Source organism: Motacilla alba, chromosome 23, assembly GCF_015832195.1.
Source record: "Motacilla alba alba isolate MOTALB_02 chromosome 23, Motacilla_alba_V1.0_pri, whole genome shotgun sequence".
NCBI lineage: Eukaryota > Metazoa > Chordata > Aves > Passeriformes > Motacillidae > Motacilla > Motacilla alba.
The window spans coordinates 6295126-6315561 of record NC_052038.1 but is presented as its reverse complement, the minus strand read 5'-3'; the positions used below and the strand labels follow the sequence as shown (position 1 = coordinate 6315561).

General features: G+C 61.0%; 3 protein-coding genes across 3 annotated transcripts; 2 read left to right on the top strand and 1 right to left on the bottom strand.

The window, feature by feature from the left end:
* Positions 1 to 2757: 2757 nt before the first annotated feature.
* On the bottom strand, positions 2758 to 11174 carry LOC119711215 (nuclear migration protein nudC). Its single transcript, XM_038161124.1, has 9 exons — positions 11064 to 11174; positions 10004 to 10081; positions 7515 to 7736; positions 7165 to 7248; positions 6674 to 6787; positions 6080 to 6274; positions 5436 to 5519; positions 5227 to 5345; positions 2758 to 3621 (listed from the first exon to the last, which is right to left on the bottom strand). The coding sequence occupies exons 1-9, from the start codon at positions 11157 to 11159 to the stop codon at positions 3570 to 3572; spliced, it is 1044 nt and encodes a 347-aa protein (XP_038017052.1). The 5' UTR covers positions 11160 to 11174; the 3' UTR covers positions 2758 to 3569.
* Positions 11175 to 12355: 1181 nt separating this feature from the next.
* On the top strand, positions 12356 to 14331 carry LOC119711211 (nuclear receptor subfamily 0 group B member 2-like). The gene is made up of 2 exons (XM_038161120.1): positions 12356 to 12943; positions 13481 to 14331. Exons 1-2 carry the CDS (start codon positions 12418 to 12420, stop codon positions 13732 to 13734), a joined length of 780 nt encoding a protein of 259 aa, XP_038017048.1. The 5' UTR covers positions 12356 to 12417; the 3' UTR covers positions 13735 to 14331.
* A 1234-nt stretch (positions 14332 to 15565) lies between these two features.
* On the top strand, positions 15566 to 20389 carry GPATCH3 (G-patch domain containing 3). The gene is made up of 7 exons (XM_038161112.1): positions 15566 to 15952; positions 16348 to 16742; positions 18064 to 18238; positions 18943 to 19002; positions 19248 to 19369; positions 19540 to 19667; positions 20022 to 20389. The coding sequence occupies exons 1-7, from the start codon at positions 15604 to 15606 to the stop codon at positions 20239 to 20241; spliced, it is 1449 nt and encodes a 482-aa protein (XP_038017040.1). The 5' UTR covers positions 15566 to 15603; the 3' UTR covers positions 20242 to 20389.
* Positions 20390 to 20436: the final 47 nt, after the last annotated feature.

Below are 20436 nucleotides of genomic sequence, written 5' to 3'. Positions count from 1 at the left end.
GGATGTGTTTCCTGGGAGGGTTTCAGAGCCATGATCAGGTAAATGCTGCCTTCTCTCGGCTGGAGGGGTCTCTGGGGATGGTTTTGTGTCTGCAGCCCTCGGACCAGCCGGGTGGGGCCTGTCAGCCCAGTTTGTTCAGCAGCTTCCCAGTTTGCTGCCTGGGCCTGGGTGCTCTCATCCACTCATGGGATGAGTCCATGGGGTTTTGGTCTGCAGGAAGTTGTTTGCTGTGGATGGAGCTGTCTTGGCTCTGGCTGGAGGGGTTTTGGCTCTGAGCATGTGCTGAGTGTTCTGCTGAGTGAGCTCACTGGGTTGCCCAAGTGGAGACCTCACAAACACGAGAGCCTTTACCTGGCCACACACCTGTGGAGGTGTTCTCTCACACAGCTACTTCCTTCTGGGAACCTGACTCAGCACCTGGCTTTTCCTGAAGACATTGTTTGGTTTTGTTGGGCTTGGTTTTGCCAGGAGTCTCCAGACACTCCCTCCTCGCTGTGCTGTGCCCTCAGAGGGATCCCTGTCCTGCCCAGCCCGAGCTGCCCCCTGCCCACGGTCCCCTGGGATCAGGTGAGGGCAGCTCAGGAGCTCTGCAGGGAATGGCTGCAGGAGTGTTGAAGAAATTCCTCAGCACATCCCCACCCTGAGCTGCTGGATTATTTATTTCAGTGTGGCTTAGCCATTAGGGAGCAGATGGAAGGACCCTAACTCCTCACAGCCTGGCCCTTGCAGTGACAGAGCAGCTGAGGCTCCTCCTAAAACGACTCAGAAACATCCAATACTCGCTGTTCCTGTTCCCTTCCTCAGGGTTTTGCTGTTCCATTGCTCTTCCCAAAGCAGTCCTGGAGTCTGGGACATTTCCCAAATGCTCTGAGCTGCAATATTCATTAATAAAAGCTAGGCCAGGAGCTGCTGTTAAGGAAAAAACCCAGATGACTGGGGAAAACTTCACCCTGTAGAAAGCTCTGTGCAGAGCCTATTGTAGGCACAAAGGCCTTGTTTTCACTGGAGGTGGGGAGGAGCCCTCACCTGGGCAGGTGAGGAGCTCCAGGCTCTGCCCTCCGGCTGGTGGCAGCACCAGAACAGCTGCTCCAGGTGACCTGGCACAGGTGTGGGGATCCAGGGGCACCTGGGTCACCTGTCCCTGTCCAGCACCGCCCTTCCCGCTCTGCTCCCACACCACACACGAGGGGTGTGCAGCGTGGATCCTGGTGCTGCCCAGCATTTCCCTGCCGTGGGCACAGGACAAGGCCGCACTCCGAGGTCTGCAGGGGCTCAGGCTGAGCTGGGGCTTTGCATTCCTCAAGCCTTGAGCAGCTGCTCGGACCCAGCAGGGTTTATCCCAGGGGAAGCTGCCTTGGGTGCTCCCAACTCTGGCCTGGGGACAGTGGTGGCCAGGGCTGTTTGCAGAGGACAAGGCCGGCAGTGAAACACCTTCTGTTCCGCTGCCGAGGGGGTGAAGTCCAGGGGCAGCTCTGGGATCAGCCACGTTCACAAACACGGCCCGGGCGTTCACCTCCTCCACGGGTCAGGGCACCAGCGGTGGCCCCATTCCCCCGCTGACACCCCTTCCTCCCAAAAACTCTCCCCAGCTTCTCTGGGGTTCACTGACAGAGCTGAGAACGGGGCGAGGCTCATCCCACCCAGAGCAGCTCAGCCCTCCCAGCTCAGCCCTCCCACAGACCAGGCAGGTAGCTCATTCTGGGGCTAAAACCTTCAAATCCAGCACAGTTCAGCTTTTCTTATGAAAACAGGAGATGCTGCTCTTTTATCAAGCCAAAGCACGGGCAGGCAGGCGGGTGTAGGGTGCAGGCAGGCGGGTGTAGGTGCAGGCAGGTGCGTGTAGGGTGCAGGCAGGCGGGTGTAGGGTGCAGGCAGGTAGGTGTAGGTGCAGGCAGGCGGGTGTAGGGTGCAGGCAGGCGGGTGTAGGTGCAGGCAGGCGGGTGTAAGGTGCAGGCAGGTGGGTGTAGGGTGCAGGCAGGTGGGTGTAGGGTGCAGACAGGTGGGTGTAGGTGCAGGCAGGTGGGTGTAGGTGCAGGCAGGTGGGTGTAGGGTGCAGGCAGGTGGGTGTAGGTAATCTGTAAGACAAACAGGCAGGAAGATCCAGCCCAGAGCAGCCCAGAGGCAGCTGCCCCGATCTGGGTCCTTGCTCACCCTCAAGGTCACTGCCCTGTTGGGTGGGGGCTGCTTTTTAACCCCAGGAGCGTAAAACTGAGAGACTTCACACAGGCAGTGCCCTGCTGCTCAAAAACAACCCCACCACCCCCAGGTGCTGTGCCAGGCCGGACTTTGCCCAAACAGGATTTTCAGCCGTTTGTGCCCGTCCCTCGGGGAGGAGGTGGAAATGTTTGGGGGAGGCAGAGGGAAGAGCCACAGCAGCAGGGATCTGGGATAGAGCCCAGGATTTGCTGACACTCTCCTTGTCAGCTGGGCATCAAGGAGACCGAGGGCAAGGGTGGCTTCCTGGTGAGGTCACGTGCTGCTCTGTGGAGAGCAGAGCCTGGAGCAGCCACCCTGGGGTTTAAGCTGGGAATGGGGCTCAGCAATGCTCCTGAGCAAACACAGCTCCCACTGCCACCTCCTGAGGGAGGGACCGACCATCAGTCCAGAGCTGGGAGCACGAGAGGGATTCACAGGCAGCTGCAGAGCACAGGCACAGCACGCCTGGCACCCCTTCCCTCTCCCAGCCTGGATCCCTGATCCCTTCCCTCTCCCAGCCTGGATCCCTGATCCCTTCTGCCAGAGAAACCACACGCTGTGCCTGAGATATTCTTGTTTTCCTTTATGTTGCACTGCAGTTTTAACAGACAGAACATGCAGAGTGATGCCACTCGTCAGCGGGAGCTCGCACAGCGCGTGGCCAGAGGGGAGAGAGGCTCTTGGGGAAGGGGCAGGAGACACTCCCAGCAACAACAGCATCCCCAACGCCCCCCACGTCCTCTCCCACCCACAGCCAGGGACTCTCCAGCCTCTCCTTGCTCCAGGACAGCGGGCTGACCCCTCCATCTGTGCCGGGAGCCCTGCAGTGCTCCAGCTGTCCCACTTCTGGCACAAACAGGAGCAGCAGCAAGGAGAAGCAGGGTCTGTCTCCACTGCAAGAGCTGTGCTTTTCAGCTGCTGCTCTCCCTTCCCAAGAAGGCAGGAAAAGATTTCCTTAACAAAGTAAACTGACCCTTGTTTTGCCAGGAGAGCAGGAGGGAGCAGAACTCAGGAGTACCTGTGCCAGGGGCAAAGAGCAGACGAGCAGCTCGGAGCAGCCCAGGGGAGCCAAGCAATACCTTCAGGATTTATCCCAAAACCTCCCAGGTCTGGCTCTCTCAGCCCTAGCACCCTTCCTGCTCTAACCTCCTCCTCTCCTGTGCCCTCTGGGAGTTGTGGCACGTGGCTCTGTCTGGAGCTGCTCTGGGGCCCTGCCTCTGCCCCAGGACACCGAGGGTGACTGAGCAGCGCCTCCACAGCAAGCTCGGGTGGGGGATGCTGAAGTTTAACTTGCCCAAGGTGAGGAATATCCAACCATACACATCCTGCCCCATGCAAGGGGCTGACTGAAACAGGGGGGAAAGGGGGAGAGCTCAGTTGAATTTAGCCTTTGAAAAGTCCATTTCTGGATGCTGTTCCATGAACCTGCAAGGAGAACAAAGACAAGAGTTTGTGTGAGTCAGCGGGAGCCAGCCAGCTCTGTTTGGGCAGGGAAGGGTTCCTGCTTCCTGCACGGTGCAGCTCTGCTGCAGCCCCACGCCCTCCGCAGCAGGGAGGGTTCTGCTGAGCTCCCTGGGACACATTCCCTGGACTTTCCCTACCAACACCTTTTCCTGGGGTCACTGGGAGCAGCATTCCTGCCAGCCTAGCAGGTCAGCAGGCCCAGGCACACGGGAGCTGTTAATTATCAAACACACCCCCTGCACTGCCACGGCGCAGGCTGTGGGGCACGGGGGAGATGGTGAAGGCAGATTAGGGCTGAAGCTGCAGCCTGACAGCTTTACTGGCAATACCCCAGTGCTCTGACAGGAGAGTCTCGGGGAGGACGTGACCAGAGGCATCTGGTTTCACACCAGATGAAATCTGATTTCAGATGTACTGCAGTCCCAGCAGAGGGAATCACAGAATGAGGTGGGTTGGAAGAGACTTTAAAGATCATCCTGTTCCAACCCTGTGCCGTGGACAGGGACACCTTCCAGGGGCTATCTGGACTCAGGCTGCCACAGCAGGAAGCTCTGAGGGCAGTGCTCTGTGCCCAGTGCACACAGAGGCTGCTCTGCTCTGCTCCCCAAGGCACAACTCACACCACAGCCCTGTGGAGGCCTCACACACTCTGCAAGTCAGGGCAGGCTCCTCTGTGCTCCCCTCTCAGGGCTTCCTCAGGAGCAGCGTTCCCACCTTCCACTTCCAGGGCCATCTGTGCTGTGAGGATCATGTCCTTGTTTGGCAGCCAGGACAGCTCCAGGGGCAGACATCAGCACCCACACGGGTGTCACTGAGTCACCTCTGCCCTGGACAAAGTCTAAACTTCCTCTCCATCCTTTGCCAGCTTCCAGAGCACCAAACAAGTGGCCCTGCCAGCGAGGTGTCCTAGAAGTGGCCTTCTGGGAGCAGAGGGTGCTTCCCATCCCACTGACCAGCAGGGCAGCCCGGTCTCTGCCCTGCTCACACCCCACTCAGCTTCACAGAGAAGCTTCTGGCACGAGAGATGAAGCCCAGGAGTCAGGTCAGCCACAGCAATCCTTCACCCAGAGATAAGGTGTGGGGCTGCACTCGCTGAAGAAGCTGTGTGACCCAGAATTGCCTCCACACCTTCCCACATGGCCTTGGGAGCTCCAGGAATCGTTTCCCTGCCACGGTGCATTTATGTCAAACAGGGCAATAAAGCCATAAAAGTGGCTCGGGGACAACTGTCTGGAGGCAAGAGCAGGGAGGGAGGGAGGGGTGATTAGCTGCTACCAAGGGAGATTACACACCAATCAAGACCATGGTAAAGTTCAGCAGAGATGGCACCTCCAGTTCTAAATGTGCCTTCTGGACTCCAAATCAGCAGATTAGAATTCCAGAGCTAGGCTATTCCCAGATTTCCCCACTAGGCTTTCCACCCCCCCGGGCTCTCACAGACACTGCTGGTGGCCAACAAAGCAGTGATGGGCACGGGTGAGCATGGCTGGCACCGAGGGCCAAGCTGCTGCTGCCCTGTTTGTGCTGAGGGAGGCAAAGCCAAGCAGAGGAATGAGCTGCACCCACTTTTTCAAAATATCCTGCTTCTTCTGCTCATCAGAGGTGGGCAGGCCCATGGACTTCTGTCGCTGGTCATACATCATCTTCTCCACCATGCTGCGGGTTTCACTGTCCAGGTCTGACAACTGAAAGCAAGATCCAGATTGGAACAGCCCTGGGCTCAGCTGAGCTAATTCCCGAGCAGGCTCTGTCCCACCAAACAGAAGAACTCTTACCTTTGAATTCTCTGGGTTAATTTTCTTGGTGTTGATTTCTGGGTCTGTGGAGACCAGCTTGTTCCACCATTCCATCTTGTTGATCTAGAGGATGAAGAAGCAAAACCAGTTCATCCTTCTTGGACTTGTTCTAGGGTTTTTAAGTCTCAGTCACAGGAAAAAAAAATTATGGAATCAAACTTTATTGGACACTTTTCTAAATATCAGTAAAATCTGAACATAGATAAAGGGTATTTTTGTTTCAAATTACTTTAGGCAGCCGAAACTTTCCCAGCTGGAAGATCTGAGAGAATGTCAGATGTCCCATTTGGCATGCCATAAATGGGATTACAACAAACCACCTGGAGTGGCCCAGAGGGACACAAGGAGGGACACGAGGAGGCCTGTCCCTGGATTTTAACATCACTTACAGATGTCAAAACACACTAAAGGACAACATTAAAATGACTGATTTCCTTCCAGCTTTTCCTGAACTGCTGAGAATCACACTGGATATCCTGGAATAGCACAAAATTACACTGAAGATGGGGGAATTAAATACCCCACTGCAGTGGCACCACTGACAGTGTGCCCAGGAGCTGCTTCAGCAGAGGGCCCAGAGGAGGCAGCCAAGCCTGACTCCTGCCCTGCCCATGCTGCTTTACCTTCTCCAGGTGCACGGTGACTGTTTTGCCATCCTCAATGAGCCAGGAGCTCTCCTCCACCTTGACCTCGTTGAAGAGCTCCCCATCAATGACAGGGGGGTGGCCCTTGAGGCCCACCTTGAGGCGGCGTCTCTGGATATCGACCACCACGTCCTTGCCCTTCAGCCTGAAGCTCACCTTGAAGGGCACAGCCAGCTGCAGCGAAAAGGAGCAGACCTGAGCAGCTGGGCAGGGAAATTCCTCCTTCCCCTGCCATGCTGCTGCTCCAAGCCCTCCTGCCTGGGTGTCACAGAGCCATGTGACAGAGCAGGGACTCTTCTCCTTGAGGTACTGAGCGAGCAGGAGGTGAAAGGAAGGGACCATGAAAAGGGAAGCAGATTTTGATGCCTGGTTAAAACAAGACCAAAATTTGGAGAACTACAGCTCTAGGGAATTCTACTGAGTTAGCAAGCTCTCTCCCAGCTATTGAAACATTGCTGTTTCCAACAAGCTTCCAGAGACAACTGAGACACAGGGAATTGGCTTCACCTCTTACCAGCACCTGCTCTTATTCCCTGTCTCAGATTCCTCAGATTCCTCACAAAGCACACTTACATCCAATTCTGAAAGAGTCTGTGTCCATCTATAATTTGGAAGGTCAGCTCCATTGCCAGAGTTGGGCTTAAGTTTTCCTTTATCCTTCTCATCTTCCTCTTCATCATCCGTTCCCTAAGCAATCCAAGATAAAGAGAGAAGCTTTTCCAGTTCCCATTGCAACAACAGCTCTTTGGTTTTGTAAGGACTGCAGGTCAGTTGTTTGTATCTTATACCCACTTAAATTTAGCTCCAAAATTAATAGCTGCTTCTGGTAAAACATGACTGCAAGAAAAACACCCATATGCCCTCTGTACTGGCACATTTAGGAATTAACTGCATTTTTAAAGCCAAATTTTCTAATTTGCATTTTCAAAGTGTGAGTTTTGGACAGGGCTTGGAGCAACCTGGTGTAGTGGAAGGTGTCATGGCCGAGGGAACGGGATGAGCTTTAAGGTCCCTTCCAACCCAAACCATTTTATGCATCTAAAGTATCTCCAGACAAGTTTTACCTGTTTGTTGGAATCTGAAGATTCACCTTCCTCCTCCGAGGGTTTCACTGGCACACTGTTACCCTGCCCTTGTGCCTCTTTCTTCTGTTGGAAAAGAGAAGAGCAGGAACGCGCTCAGCCAAGAGCTGGCACTTTGTGTCACCTCCTGAGCTGGCACTAGATGGCCTCAGCCTCTCAGCCCCAGCTGAAGAGCACCACACTGCATCCCACTTTGAAAACAGGGAATTTTCAGCCCTTAGAAGAGTTACAGCACAGAGGTGCTGCCAAGGGGAAGATCCTGGACAAGATCTAACCCCTCGCGGCCACAGGGAGCACAGAGCTGCCCCTGCAGGTGCCTGGCAGGCTCTCACCTGGTTGATCTCGAGCTGCAGCCTCTCTGCCTCCTCGTCTGTGAGCTCCTTGATGCGCGGCTCGCCGGGCTGCGGGCAGGGCCTGTCCTGCTGCTGCCTCTGGCTGGCCAGGCGGGCGGCACGCTCGGCCTTCTCGCGCCGCTCGGCCTCCTGGCGCGCCTTCCGCTCCCGGCGCTCCTTCTGCGCCAGCTTGTTGTGGTGGCTGAAGGCCTCTGTGATCAGCTGGGACAGGGGCACAGGGGTTAAACAGCGCCCACGTCACACCCGAACCAAGCACACTCCTCTCCTGAGGAGCACAGCGTGTGTGGATGTGGTGTGTCCCTGCAGGAGCACAGGGTGTGTGATCTGGAGTGTCCCTGGAGGAGCTCAGGGTGTGTGATCTGGTGTGTTCCCAGGAGCACAGGGTGTGTGATCTGGTGTGTTCCCAGGAGCACAGGGTGTGTGATCTGGTGTGTCCCCAGGAGCACAGCGTGTGTGATCTGGTGTGTCCCTGCAGGAGCACAGGGTGTGTGATCTGGTGTGTCCCCAGGAGCACAGGGTGTGTGATCTGGTGTGTCCCTGCAGGAGCACAGGGTGTGTGGATCTGGTGTGTCCCTGCAGGAGCTCAGGGTGTGTGATCTGGTGTGTCCCTGGAGGAGCTCAGGGTGTGTGGATCTGGTGTGTCCCTGGCGGAATGGACATCCAGCTGGACACCAGCACCAGCTTGCTGTGGTGGCTGAAGGCCTCTGTGATCAGCTGGGACAGGGGCACAGGGGTCAAACAGTGCCCACGTCACACCCAAACCAAGCACACTCCTCTCCTGAGGAGCACAGATGTTGGGAATCTTCCCTCCATCTTCACTCAATTTTTTTGACTGGAAATCTAGAGAGTTTTCAATTCAAAAAAACAGAGGAGGAAGTGAAAAGGGAGGAAAAAGGGAAAATTTGAAATATTTAAATGCAGTCCTTCCTAGTTAGGCAGGGAGTATGTTTCTAGGAGATAAAAATCCTCCACTGATTTTGTCCTTTGTGCAATTCCAGCAGGACGAGCTGATGCCCAGCCCAGCCACCTGAGGCTACTCCATGCCTCCAGGACAGCTGGACACACCAGACCCAGTTCTTCACCTACTTCTGACCTCTCCCACGCCCGGGCCTTTCTCCAGAGGGAGCCTCAGTGCCACGATTCAGAGCAGGAATGCTCGAAGCACTTGTTTTCACACTGAGGGGCGAGCTCCTCCCTAAGTGCCCTGCTCCAGCCCTGCTCCCAGCTCTCTGGAGGCTGCTGTGGCTCTGGCAGGCACAAGCCCAAGGTCTCGGGTGCCGAGGGAAAGCTGAGTACACGGGCAGGGAGCCAGAGAATTGCCCCAGGCCCGATAAGGCCAGGGCTGCTGTGCACAGCAGCACGTAGGTGAGCTGAGGTCTGCCCCAGAAAACAGCACAGCAGATCCCCAGCAGGGAACCACAGGGGAACACTGATTTATTTATACATCTGTTTACCCCGGGAGCTTTGGGGTGGGGGGAATCCAGACCCTTTCCCGAGCCAACTGTAGTTTGTGAGCGAGCACAGAGTGTTTCTGTTGGCTTTGGGAGCAAGGAGTGCTCACACAGCTCCAGTGTCCCCTGGAGTACAGAATGCAAGGTGTGTTCCCCCAGGATGTGCCAGCCTGCTCCCAACACCACGATCCAGGTAAGGAAACCACCTGCAGTGCCTGAGCTTGTCCCTGTCCCTGTCCACAGCACGAGCCTGCTGAAACAGCCCCCAAAGCATGCAGTGCCTCTCCCACCCTGTCCTTCCCTCATGCCAAGGGCTCGGCAGGGCTGGGGAAGCAGCTCCTTCCCCGTTTGCTGCGTTCCCATGGTGCCAGAGCATCTTCCAGGGGGCCCAAGCACGGTGACAGATGCCACCACCCAGGCAGCAACGCTGCTCTCCACAGGCACAGCACTGCTGAGGACAGCAGCCAGGCAGCTGAGGTGCTGCTCAGGGGGTCACACAGCCCAGGAACGGGGAGATCTGCCCTCTGTTCCACAAACACGACAGCAGGGTGCACCTTTCCTCCTTTCTCTCAGAGAACCACAGGATGTTTTGGGTTCAGAGGACCTCAAAGCCCTCGAGCTCCAGCTGCTCCCTGCAGCAGAGGGGATGCTCTGTGCAGCCCAGCCAAGGGGCAGCTGATGCACAGAGCCCTGGACTTTGTGTTTTTCCTGGGCTGAGCAAACAAGGTAGCGGGGGTTATCACCTGCTGTGTCACTGCTAAGTCAGTGTGTCTGGCAGGTTTGCTTTCCAAACTAGCCTTTGGCCAGAGCCTGGCAAGAAACCTGCCCCGAGGCACAGCAGGGAGCGGGGTGCTCCTCACCCTGGCAGGGGCAGCCCTGGCTTTCCTTCCCTCGGGAGCTGCTGGTGCCCAGGTGCACCCAGATGCTGGGAGCTGTCCAAGCAGGGAGCCCTGGCGTGGCACACACAGGGTGGGATGGAAGGGACAACAGCTAAAGGCCTGGAGGTTCAATTTTTACCTTCTCTGCTACTCCATCCTCTCCCCCGGTGAAGAAATCCGTCTTCCTCCTCAGGAAGCTGAAGAAGGTGTTCACAAGCTGGGGAACAGGGTGGGGAGAGAAGGAGCAGTGAGCCCAGGTCGCCGAAAGCCACCCCGTGTCCCTGGAGCAGCCTTGATCCTTTGTCCTCCCTATCTGTGGCTGTGCCAGCAGCACCCAGCCCAGCACACCCAGCCCCTGGGCTCCCTGCAGGGGCCTGGGCTGCTCTGCGGGAAGGCAGCAGCTCACTCCAGCTCCTGCTCCCACCCCCAGGCGTTACCCCCGGCAGGGATGGATTTATGCATGCATGCCTCTAGCCCATATATATATATATATATATATATATATATATTATATATACTGCATGTTTTGCTTCTTTGCACACCCAAAAGCACACAAACTCCTCATTTTTACAGCTGCCAGGGGACAAATGCACCGATGCATGAAGCAGCACCTCCACTCCCCCTCTGGAAACCCAAATTCTCCTTCAACTTGGCTGGTTTTATTTCCCGGGAATCCTGTCCCGTGGCGGCTTCACTCCGAGGTTTTGTCACACGAGGGGCTGTTACAGGACCCTTTTCTATAAATCACTTCTGGGTGGGATGTGGCTGGGATGTTCCCGCACCCTCCAGCCCCGCATCCCGGAGCCCGCCGCCGGTGGGACCGGGGTGGGCAAGCAGATCCCGAGCACGGGGGATCCCCGGTCACGGCCAGGCATCACGGGGCTGTGCTGGGAGGGTGACGGGGCGAGCTCGATGCTGCCCCGCGCTGCTTTGCCCCGCTGTGACCCATCACAGGCACTGCCGCGCACCGGGAGCGCTCCCGGGGCACCGGGGCCGGGCTCGAGGGCGCCTCATTAACACCGCACTAATTAACGCGCGGGGCCGGCGCTGCCGGGGGCCGTTATCGCCGCTCCGGGAGCGGAGCACGTGCATCGCCCGCTCCACGTGCCGGGGCGGGGCCCGAGGCGGCCGGGCCGCTCCCCGCGCTCGCCGCTCCGGTCCCGCCCCGCCCTCCCCGCGCGCGATGGCGGCGGCGCTACCTCGCGCACGCCGCCCTGGTGCTGCTGGGCCATGGCGAGCAGCATCCCGTCGAAGCGGTCCTCCTGCTCCGCCGCCTCCTCCGCGCTCAGCCCCATCGCGCCGCCGCTCCGCACCGGGCCGCCACCGGAACCGGAACCGGAACCGGCGCCCGCGGAAGCGCGAGCCCCTCTCCCCCGACTGCCAATCCCAGCGCGCCCGCGCGCCGCCCTCTTCGCTGATTGGTCGCCAGCGCTGTCAATCTCGCAGGGAAGGGCGGGCCGCGCGGCGCGGCGGGGTTGCCATGGCGACGGGCCGCGGGGCGCGGGAAGGGCCCGGGCCTGGCCTGGCCGCTCCCGCCGGGGCCCGGGGCCAGGAGCGCCCCCTGAGCCTCCGCTGCTGCAGGCTGGGCCCCCCTCCGCCGCTCCTGGGCTCCACCCCTTCCCGGCTCCGTTCCCCTCCCTGGACAGCTCCGTGTCTGTCTTGCAGCGAGGGGCCCACAGTGGGCCCAGGGCCTGGGGGCCACCCGAACAACCACTGCCCACTTTGGCTCGTGTTCAGCTGCTGTCGACCAGCACCTCCGGATCCCTTTCCACTGGGAAAATAGGAGAATTTTGGCCTTTTTTCCTCCCTTCCTCTCATTCTGCAAATGGGAGCGTTTTCCCTTTCCCAGCCCTGTGTTTCCTCCGAGAGACACGGCCCCTGCGCTGTGTTTCCAATAGGAAAATACGAGAACTTTGGCCTTTTTCCCCTACTTTCCTCTCATTCTGCGAATGGCAGCGTTTTCCCTCCGGCCCGGTGTTTCCTCCGAGAGACACGGCCCCTGGGCCCATCCCAGCCTGCCGGTTCACCGGGTTCCTCCTCCTCCACCACAACAAGCGGCTGGTGAGCAAGGCCAGGCAAACAGCCGCTGATAACACAACTTCCAGGTTGCTCTTCCCAAGGCCGGGCGCCGCCGAACGCCGGGCTCAGACGAGCGCGCCGTGTTTGTCTGTGAACCCTGGCAGCGACACCTGCCCCGCGGGGCCTTGGTGCCAGGGTACAGCCTGGGCTAATGACTCTGTTTATCCTGTTTGGGTAATCCTGATAAGGCCGCACAACCCCTCCCCGCGATTCATTGAGAAAAACGGCCGTTGACCGCGCCTGACCCACGAGCCCAGCAGCAGCGGGGTTGGCCGGGCGCTCTTAATGAGGGCTGCTTAATCAGGGCGGTCAAGGCTGCCGAGGGGTGTTCACTGTCACCCGGCCTTATAAGAGCTGCCTGCAGCAGCCAGGGGCTGGCAGAGCCGGCAGGACGGGGACAATCCAGCCCGGGACGCGTTTTGGAAGGGATTTTGCGTCTCTGCCGCCGAGCGTCGACGAGGAGCCGGCAGAGCCATGAGCGCCGGCGTGGATGGGGGCTGCGAGCGGTGCCGCTGCCACGGCAGGGACGGGCACCCCGCCATCCTGTACACCCTGCTGAGCCAGGAGCTGCAGCCCGGCGCGGCCCGGCAGCGCTGCCCGTGCCGGCAGCGCCGCGCCGTGTGCCTGCGCTCGCCGCAGCTCACCTGCCGGGCCGCCTCCCACGTGCTGCTCAAAACCATCAGCTTCGTGAGAAACGTCGCCGCCTTCCGCCTGCTGCCGCGGGAGGACCAGCTGCTGCTGCTGGACAGCTGCTGGGTGCCCCTGTTCCTGCTGGGGCTGGTGCAGGACGTGGTGACCTTCGAGGTGACGGAGGCGCCGGCCCCCAGCATGCTCAAGAAGATCCTCCTCAGCGGGCAGAGCAAGGGGCAGGAGCCCGAGGGGACACAGCCCACGCTGGCGGCCGTGCAGCGGCTGCAGGGGTGCCTCAACAGCTTCTGGAGGCTGGACCTGAGCCCCAGCGAGTTCACCTACCTGAGGGGAGCCATTCTCTTCAATCCAGGTGAGTGCCAGGCCCTCGTGGCTCTGCCGGCCAGCGCTGGCAGCTGGACACAGAATCATGGGGTCCCGGAGCCACTGAGGCTGGAAAAGATCTCAAAACCATGGATCCCCTGTGCCACTCCCCACCTTGTCACCGGCCCAGAGCACTGAGTGCCACGTCCAGGGATGGGGACCCCGCCACCTTCCCAGGGGAACACAGAGCTGCTGGCCTGGAGATGCTCGGAGATGGGCAGGTGTGGGAGCACAGAGGGCTGGCCACCTTTTCCCCAGCTCTGGTCATTCCCAAATGCTCTGGGAAGCGGGAAGGAAGGATGTCAAAGCCTTTGCCCGTCCTGCAGACAATAAACCCTGGATTCCTCTACTTTTAAAGCACGGCTTTCCCTGTTAGGGGCTGTCCGTCCCTCAGCAGCATCCCTGGAACAGCAGTGCCTCTCCAGCGCTGCATCTCCTCAGCGTGGCCCCGGGAAGGGAGGGAATGGGACGAACCTGGAGCCGTTTCCCACCCCTGACCTGCGTGTCGCTGTGCTGTCCCCCGCAGACATCCCCGGGCTGCGGGCCGCGCCGCGCATCCAGAGCCTGCAGCGGGAGGCGCAGCGGGCGCTGCGGGAGCTGCTGCGCCCCGAGCAGCAGGAGCGCTTCTCGGACATCCTGCGCCTGTCCTCCTCGCTGGGATCCGTCCCCGCCGCCCTGGTCACGGCGCTGTTCTTCCAGCCGGTCATCGGGGGCGCGGCCATGGGCGCGCTGCTGGCCGAGATGCTGTTCGCGGTGCCGGGCTGGCCGCTGCCGCGCTGAGCGGGGCCGGCGCCGCTCCGGAGCGCCATCCCCGCAGGGCTCGGCAGCTCCTGCTCCGCCTGGGCTGGTCTCCCAGCGGGCAGAGGGTTCTCTGCTCCCGGTTTTCGCTCGTTCTGCTGTGAGCTGCCAGCAGTGAGGGCTGTGCTCAGCTCTGACAGCCCGCCGGCCGAGGGCTCGCTACGGAATCAGCTCCGGGTCTGGCTTCCGTGCTTGGAATCCTAGAAATGCTCAGGACGTTTCTTCAGGGAAAAAGCCAGAGTGTGAAACCCTACAGGGTGCACAGACTCACCCCTCCTTTCCTTAGATTCTCTCTTTCCTCCGAAATTCCATGAAATACAACGGGATTAAGAGCACTTAGCAGCACCTGAACCTACTGCGCCTCCTGTGGGGCTCTGGGCTTTCCTGTCCGTGTGAGAAGTTAAACCCGAGCCGAGCTGGTTTAGGGGGAGATGCAAACCTCCCTCCCTGGAGCCAGAGCCAGGCGCACACCTGGCACACTCGCTCCTCCCGCCTCCCCCAGGTGAGGGGTCAGTATTTTATAAGAGTACATTCGCGTGGTTTGTACAGAAGATGCAATAAATTATTTTTTTAATAAAATGTTTGGTATTTTGGAGCATGGTGGTGCCTTTTCAGCAACGAGAAAAAAACTGCAGCCGTGGAAAAGATAGAATGGAACAAAAAAGGGATTTTCCATCTGGCAGCGCAGACAGGTTGGCCGCTGCCAGCGGGAGGGCTGGATGAGCAGCCCCTGGGTGCTCCCAGCACACAGAAATTCGGGGGGCGAATCCCCGCGCACACCTTCCCCAGGTGTGAATGCAGCTGTCGAGCCTCTCGCGGGCGCTGCCAGCCGCCGTGGCTCAGCCAGCGGCACAAGCGCCCTGTCCGTGGCTGGCACAGCGAGCTGCCAGCTGAGCCAGCCGAGCCCGCGGACACACGGGAATGCTGGCAGCGGCTGTGGGGCTGCCCTGCCCTCCGCGCTGCTCCCGCCCGGCCAGGCAGCCCTGACCCGGCCCGTGCCACCCACGGGAGCCCGGGGACAGGGCACGGCCCCAGGGGGGGGCTGGACGGGGACAAGGCCAGAGCCTGCCGTGGGTGAGGAGGGCAGCCCCGAGACCCCCGGGACCCCCGGGGGCTGGGACCCCCGGGGATCCGTCCTGCTGCCCCCCGGGCCTGTCAAACCCCCCACAATGGGGGATCTTGGTTCCCACCCCCTGTGACCCCCCAGGGTCCTGTCCCCATCCCTGTGACCCCCAGGGTCCTGTCCCCAACCCCTGTGACCCCCAGGGTCCTGTCCCCACCCCTGTGACCCCCAGGGTCCTGTCCCCAACCCCTGTGACCCCCGGGGTCTCTGTCCCCACCCCTGTGACCCCCCAGAGTCCTGTCCCCAACCCCAGGGTCCTATACCCATCCCTGTGACCCCCCAGGGTCCTGTCCCCAAGGCCTGTGACCCCCAGGGTGCTGTCCCAAGCCCTGTGACCCCCCCCAGGGTCTCTCTGTCCCCACCCCTGTGACCCCCAGGGTCTCTCTGTCCCCAACCCCTGTGACCCCCAGGGTCTCTGTCCCCCAACCCCTGTGACCCCCAGGGTCCTGTCCCCAAGCCCTGTGACCCCCAGGGTCCTGTCCCCCCCACCGGGCCCGGGGACCCCCAGGACGCCCCGCCTGCCGCGCGCCTCCCCGCCACCAGGCGGCGCCCTCCACGCGCCGCGCGCAACGCCATACCGCGCGCAACGTCATCACCGCGAGTAACGTCATCACCGCGCGTAACGTCATTACCGCATGCAACGTCATTACCGGCGTAACGTCATTACCGCACGCAACGTCATTACCGCACGCAACGTCATCACCGCGCGTCAGCACCGGTGGGCCAAGATGGCGGCGCCCAGCGGTAGCGGCGGCGATGGCGGCGCGGCCCGGTACTGCCTGGTGAGCGGCATCCCGGCCGCGCTCCGCTCCGCGCAGCTCCGCGCCTACTTCAGCCAGTTCCTGGAGGCCGGCGGCTTCCTCTGCTTCCACTACCGGCACCGGCCCGAGCGCCCGCCAGCGGGCGGCGGCGGCGGGGCCTCGGCGCCGCGCACCTGCTCCTGCCTGGTGTCCGTGCGGCCCGGCCGCGCCCGCCGCTTCGTCCGCATGTACTCGGGCAAGCGCTGGGTCGGGCCCGGCGGCGCCGCGCTGCCCGGCCGCTGCCTCATCCGCAGGGTGCGCCTGAGCGCCGGGACAGGTACGGGGGGCGTCCCGGGACAGGGACGGGCGGGGGGTCCCGGGACAGGGACGGGCGGGGGGTCCCGGGACAGGGACGGGCGGGGGGTCCCGGAGCAGCACCCTCGGGCACCGGGGTTCATACTCCTCGTAGGGCTTCCTTAACGCTGTAAACCTGCTCCCTGCTCGTCTGTGGGACCCCCAAAACCATCCCTGCTTTCCTATGGGACCCCCAAACCATCCCTGCTCTCCTGTGGGACCCCCAAACCATCTCTGCTCTCCTGTGGGACCCCCAAACCATCCCTTGTGTGCTGCGGGCCCCCAAAACCCTCCCTGTTCTCCTGTGGGACCCCAAAACCATTCCTCCTCCTCTGCAGCCCCCCCACACCCGCCTTGTCCCCTCCCGTGTCCCCGCAGGCCCCGAGGCTCCTCCCGGCGGCCCGGCCGGGGCTGTTGTCACCGAGGCGGAGCTGAAGCGGCTGCCCGAGTTCAACCCGCCCTCCTTCATGCCCCGCGGGAACGTGGGCACCCCCCTGGGCGAGTTCCTGGAGCTGATCCGGGCCTGCAGGCTGCCCCCCCGGGTGATCAGCAAGCTGCAGCTGTGCTTCCCCAGGACGGGCTCCTCCCGCAGGTACGGCAACGTGCCCTTCCAGTACCAGGGCACCGACACCCTGCCCGGCGAGGACAGAGTCTACACGGCTGCCGGGGATGAGATCACCGAGGGAGAGGAGCCCGTGGTGGCGCTGACTCAGCCAGCCCAGCCCCAGGAGGATGAGGAGGAGCAGGAGGAAGAGCAGTCGAGCTCCGGTGACGTAAGTGGAACATTCCAGCGCCACCCGGGCTGGGCTGCTGGGGCTGTGGGGGCACATCCCGCTCTCAGAGCTCATTCTTCATCTCTTACTTGGACAAATGATGTGTTCAAACCAGCTCTGAAACAGGATGGGTCACCCCTTGGTGCCCTGAGCCCCCCAGGCTGCTCGGGGGTGGTGGGGCTGGTCCCGAGGAGGGGCAGGGGGGAGGCTGGTGCTGCCAGCAGACCCTGCCCTGCTCCCTGGCAGAGGGCCCGGCTCTGCTTTGCTGCAGGTGGGGTGGCAGAGCTCGGGCAGCACGGTGGTGTGCTGGGATGACGAGCAGAGCTGCACAGAGGGCTCACCCTGGATGCTCCTGCACTGGGCGTTCAGTCACTCTGGGGAAAATGGCTTTGGTGACAAAGGCTCCTGGAGAGCTGGGCAGGGCAGGAGCCATCCCACCCTGTGCCTGGCAGATGCCTGTCTGGCCTGTTCTCCAAACCTCTGTCATTACAGATCCCCAGGCAAGCCATTCCCGTTCTCTGCTGCTCAGAATTAACTCGGGTGCCAAATCTCTGCTGCAGCTGCTCCCCATGAGTTTCTCCTGGCAACGCGGGGCACAGAGAGCGCTTTGTTCCCTCCTTTCTCCAGCTTTTTATCCAGCCTTTCCTTCTCCAGACTAAACAGACTCCTCCAGCTGTTTCTCCAGGCTGCTGCTGGCTCTGCAGCCGTTCTTTGGGCTGTTCCTTGGCCGTGCCCAGGGCTGGGCAGGCAGCTCTGTGTCTGTGCCAGGGAGCTGCTTCCTGCAGCCCACGCAATCTCCTGGGGCATCAGCTGCATGCAGTGCATTCCTGGCTAGTGCTGACTGCAGGTCCAGCACCCTGCTCCTTACATGGGCATCAGGGGCAGGTGGGGCTCGGGGTGGGGGTGCTGTGGGGTTTCTGCTGCTGACTCTGGCAGGGCTCTTAGTCAGGGATGAGCTCATCCCTCGTGTCGGGGCCTGAGCCCGCGAGCCCGGCTCTGCCAGCAGAGCTGCTCCAGGGGAGGGCGTGGGGACAGGCCAGGGAGCAGCAGGGGCTCAGCTGTGTCCCCAGCACTGTGCCAGGCTGAGCTGCTGTCCCCAGCTGCATCTCGGGCTGAGCTGCGTCCCCAGCTCCATGCCAGGCTCAGGTGCTGTCCCTTGCAGGACAAGGACATGTGTGAGGAGTGGCAGGGGACTGTGCTGTGTCCCCAGCTCCATCCCGGGCTGTGCTGTGTCCCCTGCAGGACAATGACATGTTCAAGAAGTGGCAGGGGGAACTGTGCTGTGTCCCTGCTCCATCCCACACCGTGCTGTCCCCTGCAGGACGATGACACGTGCGAGGAGTGGCAGCGGCACGCGGCGCTGCACGAGGACGTGACGCAGCAGGAGCGCGCGCGGGAGCGGCTCTTCGAGGAGGAGATCGAGCTCAAGTGGGAGAAGGGCGGCTCCGGCCTCGTGTTCTACACGGATGCCCAGTTCTGGCAGGAGCAGGATGGAGGTGACCCCGGCGTTTGTGTCACCGAGCCCACGGGCTCAAGCTGTCCAGGGCAGCTGGAGCCAGCAGCACCGTGCCCTGGCTGCTGAGCCTTCCCTTGGCACGGAGCTGGGACCCCCGTGGTGCTGCTGGCAGCCCCTTGGGTGGGCGCTGGGGTTTGGGGGGTCCCTGTGGCCATTTCCTCTGTGCTGGCACTGCTGGGGCGCCACCCCAAGTGCAGAGCTGTGTCCCGTTCTGCAGGAGGGGCTGGGGAGGGCCCAGGGCAGGGGCTCAGCCTGGAGCAGAGGAGGCTCAGGGGGGACATTCTGGCTCTGCACAGCTCCTGCCAGGAGGGCACAGCCGGGGGGTCAGGCTCTGCGCCAGGGGACAGGGACAGGAGGAGAGGGAACAGCCCAGGCTGGGCCAGGGCAGCTCAGGGTGGGCACAGCAGGAATTTCCCCATGGAAAGGGGGCTCAGGCCCAGGGAGGTGGTGGAGTCCCCATCCCTGGAGGTATCCAGGGAAGGACTGGGCATGGCACTTGGTGGTCTGGGCTGCTGACAAGGTGGGAACGGGTCACAGCTGGACTGAATGGTCTTGGAGATGTCCAGCCTCAATGATTCTGGGGTTCCTTCCTGTTCTGTTGGAGAAAACGGGGAGCACCAGCAAGGAACACCACAAGCCCTGTGCCAGAGCTCACCTGAAGTGCTGCTTCCCTTCTCTTGGCAGACTTTGACGAGCAGACGGCCGACGACTGGGACGTGGACATGAGCATCTACTATGACAAAGGTATCAGAGCTGAGCCACCCACGCCAGGGGAGCCAGGGAAACTCTGACCAGGCAGAACTCGGGAGCTCTTTGTCATTCTTTGAAAGCACCCGAGCTGTCAGTGAACCTGAAACAACGTTTTTCTGGTCTGGCAGCAAGGCTTGCCAAAAAGAACAGGTTCTGCCTCCTCTGCTGGTGCTCTGGGGAGCACGCTGGTGGCGCCCAGCCTCCCTGGGCTGTGCTGACTGTGGCTGCTTTGTCCCCAGATGGAGGGGACAAGGACGCTCGCGACTCGGTGCGGATGTGGCTGGAGCAGCGGCTGCGGGCCGGGCTGGAGGAGGGATCCGTGTCAGGGCAGCACATTGGCACCTTCGAGAGGCACACCAAGGTGAGCTCTGCCTGCCCCAGGGCAGGAGGGGCAGGGCAGGAGGGGCTGGGCCACGGGGATGGGGTCAGGAGGAGGAGAGGTCTCGGCCGTAGGAAGAGGGCAGAAGGCTCTGGGAAGATGAGGGTGGGATTTGTCCAGCATGTCTCTGATGGTTTTTTCTCCTATCCCAGGGCTTTGGCAGGAAGGTCCTGGAGCAGCAGGGCTGGACAGAGGGGCTGGGCCTGGGGAGCAACAACTCTGGCATGGCCGAAGCTCTGGACAACGAGGGCCAGAACCCCCGGTGCAAGAGGGGGCTGGGGTGAGTGCCCCGCTGCCCTCCCAGCCCCTGTTCCCACCTGTGCCCAGGCTCACAGCAGCTGAGGGGCTGCAAAGGGAGCTGGCTGGGGACACGGCTGTCCCAGGGCTCTGCCTTTCCCTGCACAGCTGGGCAGTCCCACAGCCAAGCAGGCTGCTCTTCCTGACACCTGGGGCTCCTCGGTGGAGCAGGGCTGGAGCCGCTGTGGGAGCTGTGCCTGCCCATGGCAGGGGCTGGAACTGGGTGGGTCTAAGCCCAAACCATTCCAGCCCAAACCATTCCAGGAAAGGAGCTGGGAAGCTCAAGGACGCCTGATGGCCTCTGCAGCCTCCACCAAACCTTTCTGCTTCCCTCCAGGTACCACGGGGAGAAGCTGCCAACCTTTGTAAGGAGGAAGAAGCCCCGTGGTGACAGCTCTGTTGTCATCTCCACCATCTACGATGACCCTGAGCCCCAGGACATGGGTGACCAGCTGCTCAGGCGCCAGCCCCCCACGGCCATGAAGTACAGACAGGACATGGCCTTTGTCCGAGCGTCCCAGCCCGCCCTGGGCAGCCTCAGCGCCCAGCCACGCTGAGCAGGGACTGTCACAGCCTCTGTCCTGCTCCCCAGTCCAGGCTGGCTCCTGGTCTGAGCGGAAGCAGGGTGTTTTTGTATTTATTTTTGGTAAAAATACAGATTTGTAATTAAAATCGCCACAGTGTTTTTTTTTTTCCCCCCACAAATTGAACCCTTCAAATGAAAGGAAATGATGTTCTGTGTGAATGAAGAA